Genomic DNA, 12,513 nt, shown 5'->3' on the forward strand with positions numbered 1-12,513 from the left:
GTAATTGTGACTAGATATTTCTCATGTTGAATGTGTTTATAATGTTTATATTAATTTATAAATTAATTTGTAATGTTATATTATAAATATATTAATTTATTATGTTTCCCCATAGGTATTCTTTGAATAGCCAGTTCCTAACACAATTAAAATAAAATAGTTGCAACATTAGAGTCTAACATCAGAATTTTCATCTTCTGGGTAAAACATATGCCTTGTGACATTTAATTTTATTACTAGCATTGACAGTGAATTATGTCTGCTTTTCTTTTGGTTTGTAGGTCTTATCCAGCCCATTCCAAAAAACCAGTTTTTCCAAAGCTATTTTAATAATAATTTTGTTAATGAAGCAGATAGACCATACAAGTGTTTTTACTGTCATCGTGCATATAAAAAATCTTGCCACCTTAAACAACACATCAGGTAAGGTAACGGATTCACAGGTGGAAATTTAGTATAATTAAACTGACTTAGTGACCTGATGACTTCTAGAAGTATTTAGGATGGTAGCATTAGCTTTTGGTATTTAAGATGTCTCATTTGACTCCAAAACATTTATTGGTAATTAATATTTTTATTTTTTAATGTCTTGACTAAAATATTCTACAAAATTGCCCCTGGAATTTATGTATATGCTCATTAAATTTCAATGTTTGCAGTTTCCAAGAAATATCAAAGAAGTATTTGGTTTACTTTTAGACTTCCGTTTATGTTTTTCAGATGTGTTTATCGGAGTTTAAGTGAATTCTTAGTACTAGCCACAGTGAAAAGGAAGTCAAACATTGATCATAAGAGACAGTGTGATGTCATGAAAAAAGTAAAGAACTTACAAAAAGACTTGGCTTCTAGCTTCGTCTCAGTCGTGTGACTTGAGGCAATTTGCTTAAGCACTCTTGAGTCTCAGGCTTCCTCACCTGTAAAATGTGGAAAGCTCCGGCATTGCTGTTTAGCTTTAAAAAATGTGATGATGAAGTGAAGCGAAATGCAAGAGTGCATTCTAGTCACAAAGCATTATAAAAGTATAAGAAACTTATTCATTAAAATGTGTATTTTTTTTTTAAGATCCCATACAGGTGAAAAACCTTTTAAATGTTCTCAGTGTGGAAGAGGCTTTGTTTCTGCAGGTGTGCTCAAAGCACACATCCGAACACACACAGGACTGAAATCTTTCAAGTGTCTGATATGTAATGGGGCTTTCACTACTGGTGGCAGCTTACGGCGACACATGGGTATCCACAACGACCTTCGTCCCTATATGTGTCCCTATTGTCAAAAAACATTTAAGACTTCACTAAATTGCAAAAAGCACATGAAAACCCACAGGTGGGTGTAATTCTAATGGTCACTTTTTATCATCTTTATAATTTCCAGTAGATGGTGGGGAGTGTTTTTAGGAAATAATTGTCTTTGATTCTTACATGATTATTTCTAGCTTGTACTATATGGGCTCAAGAAATGTAAGTATTAGTGTCTAAGGATGTAATGGGAGCCATAGACTGAAGCATTAGCATTTTCATTTTTAATTTAATAATGAAGCAGTTTATATTCTGTAAAGCTCTCTTTTAAAGCTGTTAGTTGATAGATGAAATGCTGGACTGTATCTAGTATAGTCAGATAGTGAATATTTCAGAAAAGAGAATCTTAAAGACCCTATGATTTCTAGGCCTGTCATCAGCAAATCGAATGGTAATTATTCTGTGTTGTTGGCTTTAAAGGATACATGTTTTAGATATTCCATAAACTTTTCATTCAGCCTAGCTTATATTTCCACATGGTTGGAAGGCTAGCTCATCTCTATGTGGACGTAATCCGGAAGAGATGCATTTCTGACTAGTGCTAGGGCCTATTCGATGTGAAGCTGCAGAATTTCGTGTGGTACTGTAAAACCTGGGTAGGGTGACCACAGCTTAGGAGATGTGAAAGGGAGAGGCACTAGGCCTAAAGTTGCTGCCCTGAAACATTTGCTTTGAGACAGCATTTTAACCCAGATATGTCTGCCTGGATGTCGCCTACAAAGCAAAACCCTAAATATTAGAATAAGTTAACTGTGATAGTGTTTTTTGATATTATTGATCTGAATGTCTAAGCACCCTCAACAGAATTGACATTTTTGATTTCAACATCATTGATTGCTTAGCCGAGAAATTTACCTGCTGCTTAAAACCACCCAGGGAGTGTGGTATTGGCGGTGTTATATAGTGGACTCCTGTCAATTACATATCCAGTTATACTTCACTGCATTTTGTGGAGGGAATCCTGTGCAGGGCACTGCATGTGTTTGGGAACTGGGGAACTCGGGGGCACATGGATGTTGAAGATACTTGTGTTTCTGCTCGCTGTAGCAGGGTGACGGGTCCCCAGTTGGCCCGAGAGCTTACCATGCTAAGAAGAATGGAGCTTGGGTGCTTGCTTGCTCAGTGGAATGTTTAAATCAAATCTTTTTTAGTTAGGAAGCCAGCCTTTTCCAGTGTACTTTTTGTGGTAGTATTGGGAATGTGGGTGTTCAGGCCCTTGTTTCCAGACCCAGTGACCAATGGCATAATTGTGGAGTCACCTTTATTAAGTGGTATATTGCATGGCCATTATTTGTCATCAGTTTCAAGGGACACATGTAGGAGATCAGTGTAGAGCTTTGAGAGGACACTAAGCAGATCAGCCTGTCGTTGCAGAGCTGCAGTGCTTTGCTTTTACAGATTGTGTGCACTTGGAGTCTGCCTACAAGGAGAGCATCCAGCCAGGGTTTCATTCCTTTGTCTGAATCGTTGGAAATTCCCAAAATATCACATATACTAAAGATAGGTAAAGAAGGTTACTATAGTCAAATTTATGGGGAAAAGCAAACAACCAAGGAAACAAACAGAAAACAAGCCTCCATCAGTTAGCATGTGACACACGGGTGCTTAGGTTAGAGTGGCTTATACAGACCCCTGCATGCCACTGCGCTGCTGTGTGGAAGCATCACAGTGTAGGTGCAGGCCTGCGTTTTCTGACTTGTCTCTGTCATGCGACACATTTTTGTTCTCCTTTCCACAGTAAAAGTAGTTATGAATTGTCTATTTTGGATATTAGAAAACGAAGAGGGAAAATTTTGTTTGGAACTGAGAGTGAAATTCTGAGTAGGCTGATTAGTAAGACACTGGAATAGAGCCTGTGACACAGCTTGTATGGTCTGTGTGTGCAGAGGCAGAAGAGGGGACCAGGCGGCACTTTTTTTGTGTGTGTGGGTGTTTTTGTTTGTTTGTTTGAGACGGAGTCTCACTCTGTTGTCCAGGCTGGAGTGCCGTGGTGCGATTTTGGTTCACTGCAACCTCCTGCCTCAGCCTCCTGAGTAGCTGGGATTACTGGCTCACACCCCTGTGCCTGGCTAATTTTTGTATTTGTAGTAGAGATGGAGTTTCACCATGTTGGCCAGGCTGGCCTTGAACTCCTGACCTCAGGTGATCTGACAGCCTCGGCCTCCCAAAGTGCTGGGATTACAGGTGTGAGCTACGCGCCCAACCAGCTCTTTGTGTTAGATATTCTTTGTACTAGCCAGCCTGTTAGACAGATAACTGTGTGATATTTTTTTCTTTTTCTTTTTTTTTTTTCAAGTTCTCAGTTCATTGCTGAATTCATTGTTCATCTTTTCCTTTGAAAGAGAAATTGCTGACTTTGATGAATATATGCCGGATACACTTTGTGTGTGTAAATGTTGCTGGCAGCAACATTTGGATCATTGGTCCAATAAAGCGCCTGTGGCCCGGGCTGTGAGAGACAGTAGGTGATGAGGCTGGAGCCTCTCTGTGCACCACATGTGTTGTCAGATTTAGAGCAGTCTATAAAGGTGTCGTCTCATTTAGTACAATTATTTTTCTGAAGACTTAGACTCATTGCCGAACTTGAGTTGGGAGAGTTTTACTTTTAAACACGAGACATCTTTTTAATGTTTTTAAACTATTAGGCATTCGGGTGTGTGTTGTCCTTTATCCTCCGTTTGTGCCTCGTGTCTTGTAGCCAGTGGAAGCACTTAAAGATGAGGCAGACGAGCTCTCTTCAGAGTTACTAATGTGTTCATTTTTATCTGAATTGCCATCATGACTTCAAAATGAAATCATTAATAAAAAATGTCATTTAATCAATGACAACTTTTTCACTGTAGTATCCCACACAAGTAACCTTCGACAGCATCTAATCTGATGAACTGTCATTAATTTTTCTGAAGATACGAACTTGCCCAGCAGCTCCAACAGCATCAGCAGGCAGCCTCGATAGACGATAGCACCGTGGACCAGCAGAGCATGCAGGCCTCCACTCAGATGCAGGTGGAGATCGAGAGCGACGAGCTGCCGCAGACGGCAGAGGTGGTCGCAGCAAACCCCGAGGCCATGTTGGACCTGGAGCCTCAGCACGTGGTGGGCACAGAGGAAGCAGGGCTGGGCCAGCAGTTGACAGATCAGCCCTTGGAAGCAGATGAAGGTAAATGTTTCAGGATATTTAACTTTGATCCCAACAGAGTTTTGCAGCCTTTCCCACTCATTGCAGTCCATTGATGTCTCCCGTGGATCACTGACTTTTAAAACAATTTGGGCTGTATGTGAGAGAGATTGAATGTGAGTATTTGATATCATTCCATGTCCTCTTAGATTTTTACTCTTCAATTTTATTAGATTTCTTAGGGGAAGTTCTTTTTTTTTAAGCAAAAACAGAATGATCAGACTTCTTGTTAGGAAATATTCAAAATCTTGTTAGGAAGTAGTTGAAATTTTAGGACTACAGCAAAATCTACCATCCTTATTTTGATATAGGTGCTTCCACTTTTTTTCCATACAAATATGCAGGGGTGTGTGTGTGTGTGTGTGTGTGTGTTTGGTATGCATATATAATTATATAAATAAGGTTGGGTGTGGTGGCTCATGCCTGTAATCTCAGCACTTTGGGAGGCCAAGGCAGATGGATCACTAGAGGGCAGCAGTTCAAGACCAACCTGGCCGTGGTGAAACCCTATCTGTACTAAAATTACAAAAATTAGCTGGGTGTGGTGGTGCATACCTGTAATCCCAGCTACGTAGGAGGCTGAGGCAAGAGAATTGCTTGAACCTGGGAGGTGGAGGTTGCAGTGAGCTGAACTGGCACCACTGCACTCCAGCCTGGACAACAGAGTGAGTGAGACTCCATCTCAAAAAAAAAAGAGTTATACAAATAGGATCTTGCAGTGCATACTATTTTGTGACCTACTTTTATGCCCAATATATTGAGAACATCTTTCAAGTGTACATCTGTGTGATCTTTAGTATTCTACAAAGTGCACTCCATGTAAATTCAAAGATTAATGTAGGTCAGTGAACTGTTGGTGACTGGTCTGCAGTGAGATTAGGCTCCTGAACCAGAATATAAAGTAGTACATCGCTTCCTTCATCAGTAAAGTTTGGCTGCAAAAAACAATGTCAGGTCAACTGTAGACTGTGTGATTAGTGGCATAGCTGGCTTGCGTCTGGCACAGGCTTCTTATCTCACACAGGCATGTCAACAAACAATGTGCTGACCAGTTTACTGTTTTGTTTTATGGATGTCTCAAATGTATTTAGTCTTTGGGTAGGATTATACACTTACCCTGTGGTGCCTGCAGCCATGCACACCCAAAAAGGTTCTAAACAATTATGGAATGTAATAGCATGTTAGAATATTTTTTAATGAAATAATGCCTAAGACAGATGCTAAAGGCTTTCAGGGATGATATTCTAGAAATGCAAAGAGAATGCTTTAAGCATATAGATATATATAAATTATCCCTGTTGTCTCTTCAAAATAAGGTGTCTGATATTTGAAAACTCGCCAAAGTGTACTTTTGGGCAGATTTGCAGATGTGAAATAACTTCCAAATGTATGAGTCCCCCTTTTTGCATCTCATCCTTAGATGGGTTTGTGGCTCCACAGGACCCTCTGCGAGGGCACATAGACCAGTTTGAAGAGCAGACCCCTGCGCAACAGTCCTTCGAACCGGCAGGGCTACCCCAAGGTCAGTGGTGGGTTTTCAATGAAATTTGTGAGTGTACCTCAGTTGAATTTAATTTTACGACAACCTTACATGTTTTCTCTTAAGGCCCTTCTAAAATGTATGGTTTCAAACCAGATAACTTTTTGCATACATTGTAGATGTGTTTGTTGTTGATGCATACTATTTTGTGGTCTGCTCAGGTCTTCTGGAAAGTGACCTTTGCAGCCATTCTACACGTAGTTTCCAGCCAAGAAAAGGTGGCTGAGTAGAAATTAGAACTTTGTGGTGGCTGGTTCTGTAAAGCCTCCGCTGCTGTAATGTCTGCTGAGCACAGCCTCCTGCCTGTTAGCAAACAATGTGAAAGCTTGCTAATAACAGCTAGTCCTGATTCTAATTCAGAAAATAGAAATACCTCTTTAGACATTTTAAATTTATAAACCCTTTTTTAAAAACATTTTAATGTAACTTTAGTATTTTTGTAGAACTCCTCTTTTCTAATTTATTTCAGGTTTTACAGTGACTGACACGTACCATCAGCAGCCTCAGTTTCCACCTGTCCAACAGCTACAGGATTCCAGCACACTTGAGTCTCAGGCCCTCTCCACAAGCTTCCACCAACAGAGCTTGCTGCAGGCTCCCAGCTCTGATGGGATGAATGTAGTGAGTATGAACAGAGGGGTGCATATGTGGCAGTATTTAGCAGGTGCTATTTTATTCTTCACTGTGATTATTTAAAATTTCCTTAAGGGAAATTTTAAGAGGTGTGCTCACTTCTTGTAACATTAAGGTTACTGCATTACCTGGGAAATCCTCAGTGTTAGTACATTGGGCTTTCTTTTTCCTTAAAACATTTTAATTTTACTTAAAGGTTTCCGTGCCATGGTGTGGCCTTGCGTTTGTGATTAAAAGCTAAGAATTTACTAGAGTGTTAGGTAATAACACGTTGAAAGATACTATGTTGCTTTAGGCACAAAACCTAAACATTTTTAATTGTGGACTTTTAAACATGTTAGAAGGAAAATATAATGAATGCTGACATTAAAAAGCATTTAAATGCATCATTTAAAATTTTATCTCTTACGCCTAGTTGGAGACATTTTAATTTTCGTTTTCATTTTCATTTTTCTGCTTTTGGAAATTTCTTAATAGTGATGAGAAATGATTGACCAATTGTTATCCCTCTTTAAAATCCACCATTGGTAGCTTTGCCCAAGTGGTAGGGCTGGATCCTCCCATGAAAATTTCAGAACATTTTTCTCATAGCTAGAAACTACAAACAGGCAGCAGATGCTGAATCTGGGAAGTGGAGAACATACTTCTTAGCAGCTGACTTTACTCCAGAGCTCTCTAAATAAAACTGCAAACCCAGTTCTGTTGTGGTTTATCTAAGTTGGTTTTGGAAGTCAGGTAAACAAATGAGACACAAGCCCTTGCTTACAGCAACGTGCAGTTGCTGCATAGGGATGGATGACTCCACTGTTTGCAGTCTGTCCTGCGACTCCAGGCCTTCTGAAGGTCAGTGGAGCTTACCTCTGCTCAGTGTGAGCGTGCGTCTGTTATAGAGTGGTTAGAAAACATTGACTGGATTTTTGCTCGTCCTTGCTGTGGTAGCATGGGTTGTAATGCCGCTGTCAGGGAGGGATGGGGTCAGTGTGGCTGCTCCAAGCATGCATGGTACCGTTCTTGGGGATGGAGAACATATCCCTCTGGTTTGTGTGACAAGAGGAGACAATATTATACTCTCTGAAGGTGGGGTTTTATTCGCTGTCAATAAGAGTAGAGCAGATGGAAGGGGAATCTCTTATTAAGATATATAAAATAACCAGTTTTATGGTTGATTAAACTTTGTATTAAGGTAGGGTAATGGAAAATAAATAGATCTTCATTTAATAAAATCTGTGTAAGTGATCTTTATTATTGCTCTGGCCCAAATGATTACAGTGGACTATTTGGGGTTTCTCCCTCTTAAATCCTCAGTTTATGAATGTTCTTATCCTTAGTTCTTAGCTGCTGAGTTGTTTTATGTTTATTCACAGGTATTCAAGTAGTTTGCTTTATACCTCTCTTAAATTTTAGACAACTCGCTTGATTCAGGAGTCATCCCAAGAGGAACTGGACCTGCAGGCACAAGGTTCCCAGTTTCTGGAGGACAGCGAGGACCAGAGCAGGCGCTCTTACAGGTAGTTGTCTGCACAGACCAGCTCATGGTGCTGCCGGCTCCCAGCGACGGATGCTGCAGTGACAGATGCTGCTGTGTGCTTGCCCTGCTCCGAGGGCTCTGCAATTTCATTCTCTCAAAATTGTTCAAAACAGTTCCACTGTCATCCATATTCTGTAAATAAGGGATCTGAGACAAAAGAGATTAACTTGCTAAACTTTTTACAGCAAATAAGCGAGTGGGCCAGGATTTGGATGCAGCAGTCTTCAGTTTGTCTGTTTGAAGTACTCTGCTATAGCTTCCCGTCACTGTTTTAAGTCATTATTTTTCCATTTTCAGAAATTACTTAAATTTATATTGTGCCTTTTAGTTCAAGACTCTTCATGTGCTTTACATGTGACAATCTGTGTACCAAGGTACAGCACAATTAGAAAGACAGCTTTTTAGATGTATTTTAGATGTCCGTCCGCTGGCTCAGCAGTATATACCGTCCAAAGTGCTGGGATTACAGGCGTGAGCCACCGCCAAACCAAATTTACAAGAGTGAATTTTCAAAATGTATTCAGACACTTCCAGCTTTTAGTTTAATTTGGACTTGAGAGGAAAGTTAGTTGCCTCTATGTGGGCACCCAGTCTTGACTTAGGTTATAGTGTAGGGACATCGCTAACTTCTTACTGGATATTAAAACTTGAGAATGGACAAAAGAGACATACTAATGCAATAAGCTTTTAATAATATGTGAGTAGAAGTTTTGAAATTTATGATTATTTTAATCCTTAAGATAACATTAGTCTATTCAGTAACAACTGAAGGGGAAATAATACTGCATATTGATATATTATTCAGCATAACTCCAGGACACTCTGTTTTGTATTTTATAAACCAAAGGAGTACATGGATTGGCATTTACGAGTGACTAGATGCAGGAGTGATTCTGCCTCAGAGGTGATGGAAGGATTCACAGTGTCTAATGACTTAAAGAAAAGAGTGCATACATTTTCTTCCTGTTATGCTTAGTGAGAGTTTCTAATTAATCAAATTTATGTCTGCTGGGGAGTTACAGGATTTGCTGTTAAAGTAATACATTTAAGATTATAAGAATCTGGTCTAACAAATGATTGTCGGCAATATTTTATAGTTTATAATTTCTTCAATGTTGGAGAGCACACCTAGGTTCTGTAACAGTTGTGCCTAAATGTTTCATGGTTGTTGGTGAAGCTTGTTTGCTTTCCTTCCCGTCTCAGGTGCTGTATTTGTAATTGTGCTATGAATTAACGTGGTCTGGGTTCTGTATGTTTGCAGGTGTGACTATTGCAACAAAGGCTTTAAGAAGTCCAGTCACCTGAAGCAGCACGTGCGGTCGCACACCGGGGAGAAGCCCTACAAGTGCAAACTCTGTGGACGTGGCTTTGTTTCCTCCGGGGTGCTTAAGTCTCACGAGAAGACACACACAGGTCATTGTCTGCCTTATAGTTGGAGATTAGTCCTTTAAAGAAAAAAGCTTTATGGAGATATAATCCATATACCATTCAATTAACCCACTGAAAATGTACAATTCAGTGATTTTTAGTATGTTCGTAGAGTTCTGTAACCATCAAAACTGTAATTTTAGGACATTTTTATTACACACAAAAGAAACTCTGTACCCATTAACAGTCACTCCCCATTTCCCCTCAATGCCCAGAACCTCAGGCACCCAGTACCTACTTCTGTCTTTAGAGGTTTGCTTGTTCTGGGTATTTTATAGAAATATGTGGCATTTTGTGTCTGCTGCTTTCACAGCACAGTGTGCTCAAGTTTCATCCGTGCTGTATAGGTGGATCAGAACCTCATTACTTTCCATTGTAGGATATGCCACATCTTATTGATCCATTCATCAGTTGATGGACACTGGGGTTATTTCCATATTTTGTTTATTATAAGTAATCCTGCTGTGAACATTTGTATATAAGTTTTTGTGTGGACATAGGCTCATTGCTCTACCTAGGAGTGGAATTGTTTGGTCATATGTTAACTCTGTTAAAATATTTGAGTTTATGGAACTGTTTTCCACTGTGGCTGTGGTATTTGACAGCCCACGGTAGGGTGGGAGGGCTCTGGTTTCCCCACATCCTTGCCAATGGCTATTATTGCTTCTCTCATGACCGGCCTTGTGGATGGTCATGAGCCTTCCCACGTGCCATTGTGGTTTTGCTTTGATTTGCATTTCTCTGATGGCTGATCAAGTTAAACATCTTTCACAGACACTGAGAAATGTCTGTTCTAATCTTATGCCCATTTTAAAATTGGATTATTTGCTTTATTGAGTTGTAAGAGGTTTTTATAGTCTGATTACTGGACCTTTATCAGATACATAGTGTCCAGTTAAAAATATTTTTAACATATTTTATCTTTAATATATTCAGTATATTAATAATAAGTTTAATATCAGTGTATATTTTATATAAGGCTTTATTTGAAAATGAAGATATACTGCTTAGAAACATATAGCCAAGCAAAATAAGGAAAAGTTTTATTGACTGGTCCATAGGTTGATGATTGGGGAGTGGTTTTAGTGGTTATTGGAAGGATTGCTGGGAGTCATTTATATGGTACTTTGAAGGACCAGAGAGCAGCAATATATGACTTTTATAAGGATCAGTGGAAGAAAGACAGAAATAGGAAGAAAATAGCTGGTTACTTGGTTCTGTGTCATTGGTCCAGAGGAGAGAAGGCCTTCTATATGGGACTTTATTTGAAAATAAAGCTGTATAGAAGATTTATAGAGTAGTTCTTAATGCCTAATATACCTCATGTGCTGTGGAAGTGATGAAAAGATGGATTGGAAAAAACATTTCTGGGGTAGAATCCACATGTTACCAGTTTAAAGGTAAAAGACTGAAGGCAGAGAGGACTTGATTTGTTTTGGAGACTGTGACTTCACAGAGCCTGCTGATTTCAGTAGAGAAGGCAGTAAGATGTCCTGTGTTAACTTCCATGTTCTTAAAACAATCCCATTTCTAAAAATTGGAAACTCACACCAAATAAACTATCTATAATTTTGTGATTTACTTTTTTTTAAACCGAACTCTGCTAAGCCTCAGGATAATGTTGTGGCTTATTAAACATATCTTTGTTTGGTTCTGACTGCTTCTGGTTTTAAGGTAATGAAATAGGATTGGTTCCAGCCATTTTTTCTCTGTTTCTGTGCTTGTAGGAGTGAAGGCGTTCAGCTGCAGTGTATGCAATGCTTCCTTCACCACCAATGGCAGCCTCACCCGGCACATGGCCACACATATGAGCATGAAGCCTTATAAGTGTCCGTTTTGTGAGGAGGGTTTCCGAACTACAGTGCATTGTAAAAAGCACATGAAGAGACACCAAGCAGTCCCCTCTGCTGTGTCAGCCACTGGAGAGACAGAAGGAGGAGGTATTTTCCGTTTGTTGATTCAAAGTGTATGAACCCAATGCTAATTTAGGAATAAATCCATTCACAAATCACCGTGAGTATTTTAACCTGGCTATGTACAGATTAAGTTCAGTAGCACCCTGAGTTTTTAATAGTTAATTTTATTTTCTGATTAGGAAAGCCATACACGCTTTTGGAAGAAAAATTCAGAGGCGCAATGAAGAAAACATCTGCTCTTACAAATCACCACACGCTGAATGAGCATTCGCTCTCACACTGTGCTCTTCCTTTCATGCTTACATGCACATGTTGTTAGAGACTTTAATGCTTTTTAACAAATATGGTATCTTGCTCTAAATAGTGTTGTAGTGTGCTTAATTTTCCATCTACTAAAGTTTATTATAGGCATATTTAATTTATTGACCACAGATCTGCATCAGCTCAGATGACTCCATGGAATTCCATCATATTTTATTATATAATTTTCTGTTGATGGATTGATGGATGTGTAGCTAGTATCTGGTATTTCACTGAAATGGTAATGGTAGCATTTATGGAGTACTGTGGTAGCATTTATGGAGTACTGTAACCTTGGCAAAACCTGTGCTTACCATTACATTGTCTCATGTAATAGACACAACACACTGCATAGTTAGATGGATTAATCTCATTTTGTACACCAGCCAGCAAAACATTAGACAAGTTAATTCTCCCAAGTCCCATACCAAGCGGAAAAATCCTAACTATTATTTTTGTGATTATACTTTTTGTGCTTATAAGAGACAACTTCTTTTTAGTAAGTTCCACAATGAAATTATAGAGTTAAGAATGGAGCGGCCGGGCGCGGTGGCTCAAGCCTGTAATCCCAGCACTTTGGGAGGCCGAGACGGGCGGATCACGAGGTCAGGAGATCGAGACCATCCTGGCTAACACGGTGAAACCCTGTCTCTACTAAAAAAATACAAAAAAAACTAGCTGGGCGTGGTGGCGGG

The 12,513-nt window shown here is 39.5% G+C and overlaps 1 protein-coding gene across 1 annotated transcript in view; it reads left to right on the top strand.

The window, feature by feature from the left end:
• The window catches only part of ZNF236 (zinc finger protein 236), a 134,129-nt gene that overhangs the window by 65,312 nt on the left and 56,304 nt on the right, over nucleotides 1-12,513 (top strand). The window contains exons 13-20 of the mRNA XM_031658648.1: nucleotides 282-423; nucleotides 1,063-1,323; nucleotides 4,202-4,455; nucleotides 5,894-5,995; nucleotides 6,483-6,634; nucleotides 8,051-8,154; nucleotides 9,436-9,587; nucleotides 11,330-11,542. Coding sequence (XP_031514508.1) covers nucleotides 282-423; nucleotides 1,063-1,323; nucleotides 4,202-4,455; nucleotides 5,894-5,995; nucleotides 6,483-6,634; nucleotides 8,051-8,154; nucleotides 9,436-9,587; nucleotides 11,330-11,542 — 1,380 coding nt within the window. The remainder of the gene's footprint in view (nucleotides 1-281; nucleotides 424-1,062; nucleotides 1,324-4,201; nucleotides 4,456-5,893; nucleotides 5,996-6,482; nucleotides 6,635-8,050; nucleotides 8,155-9,435; nucleotides 9,588-11,329; nucleotides 11,543-12,513) is intronic.

Source organism: Papio anubis, chromosome 19 (assembly GCF_008728515.1).
Source record: "Papio anubis isolate 15944 chromosome 19, Panubis1.0, whole genome shotgun sequence".
In the NCBI taxonomy this organism is placed as follows: Eukaryota; Metazoa; Chordata; class Mammalia; order Primates; family Cercopithecidae; genus Papio; species Papio anubis.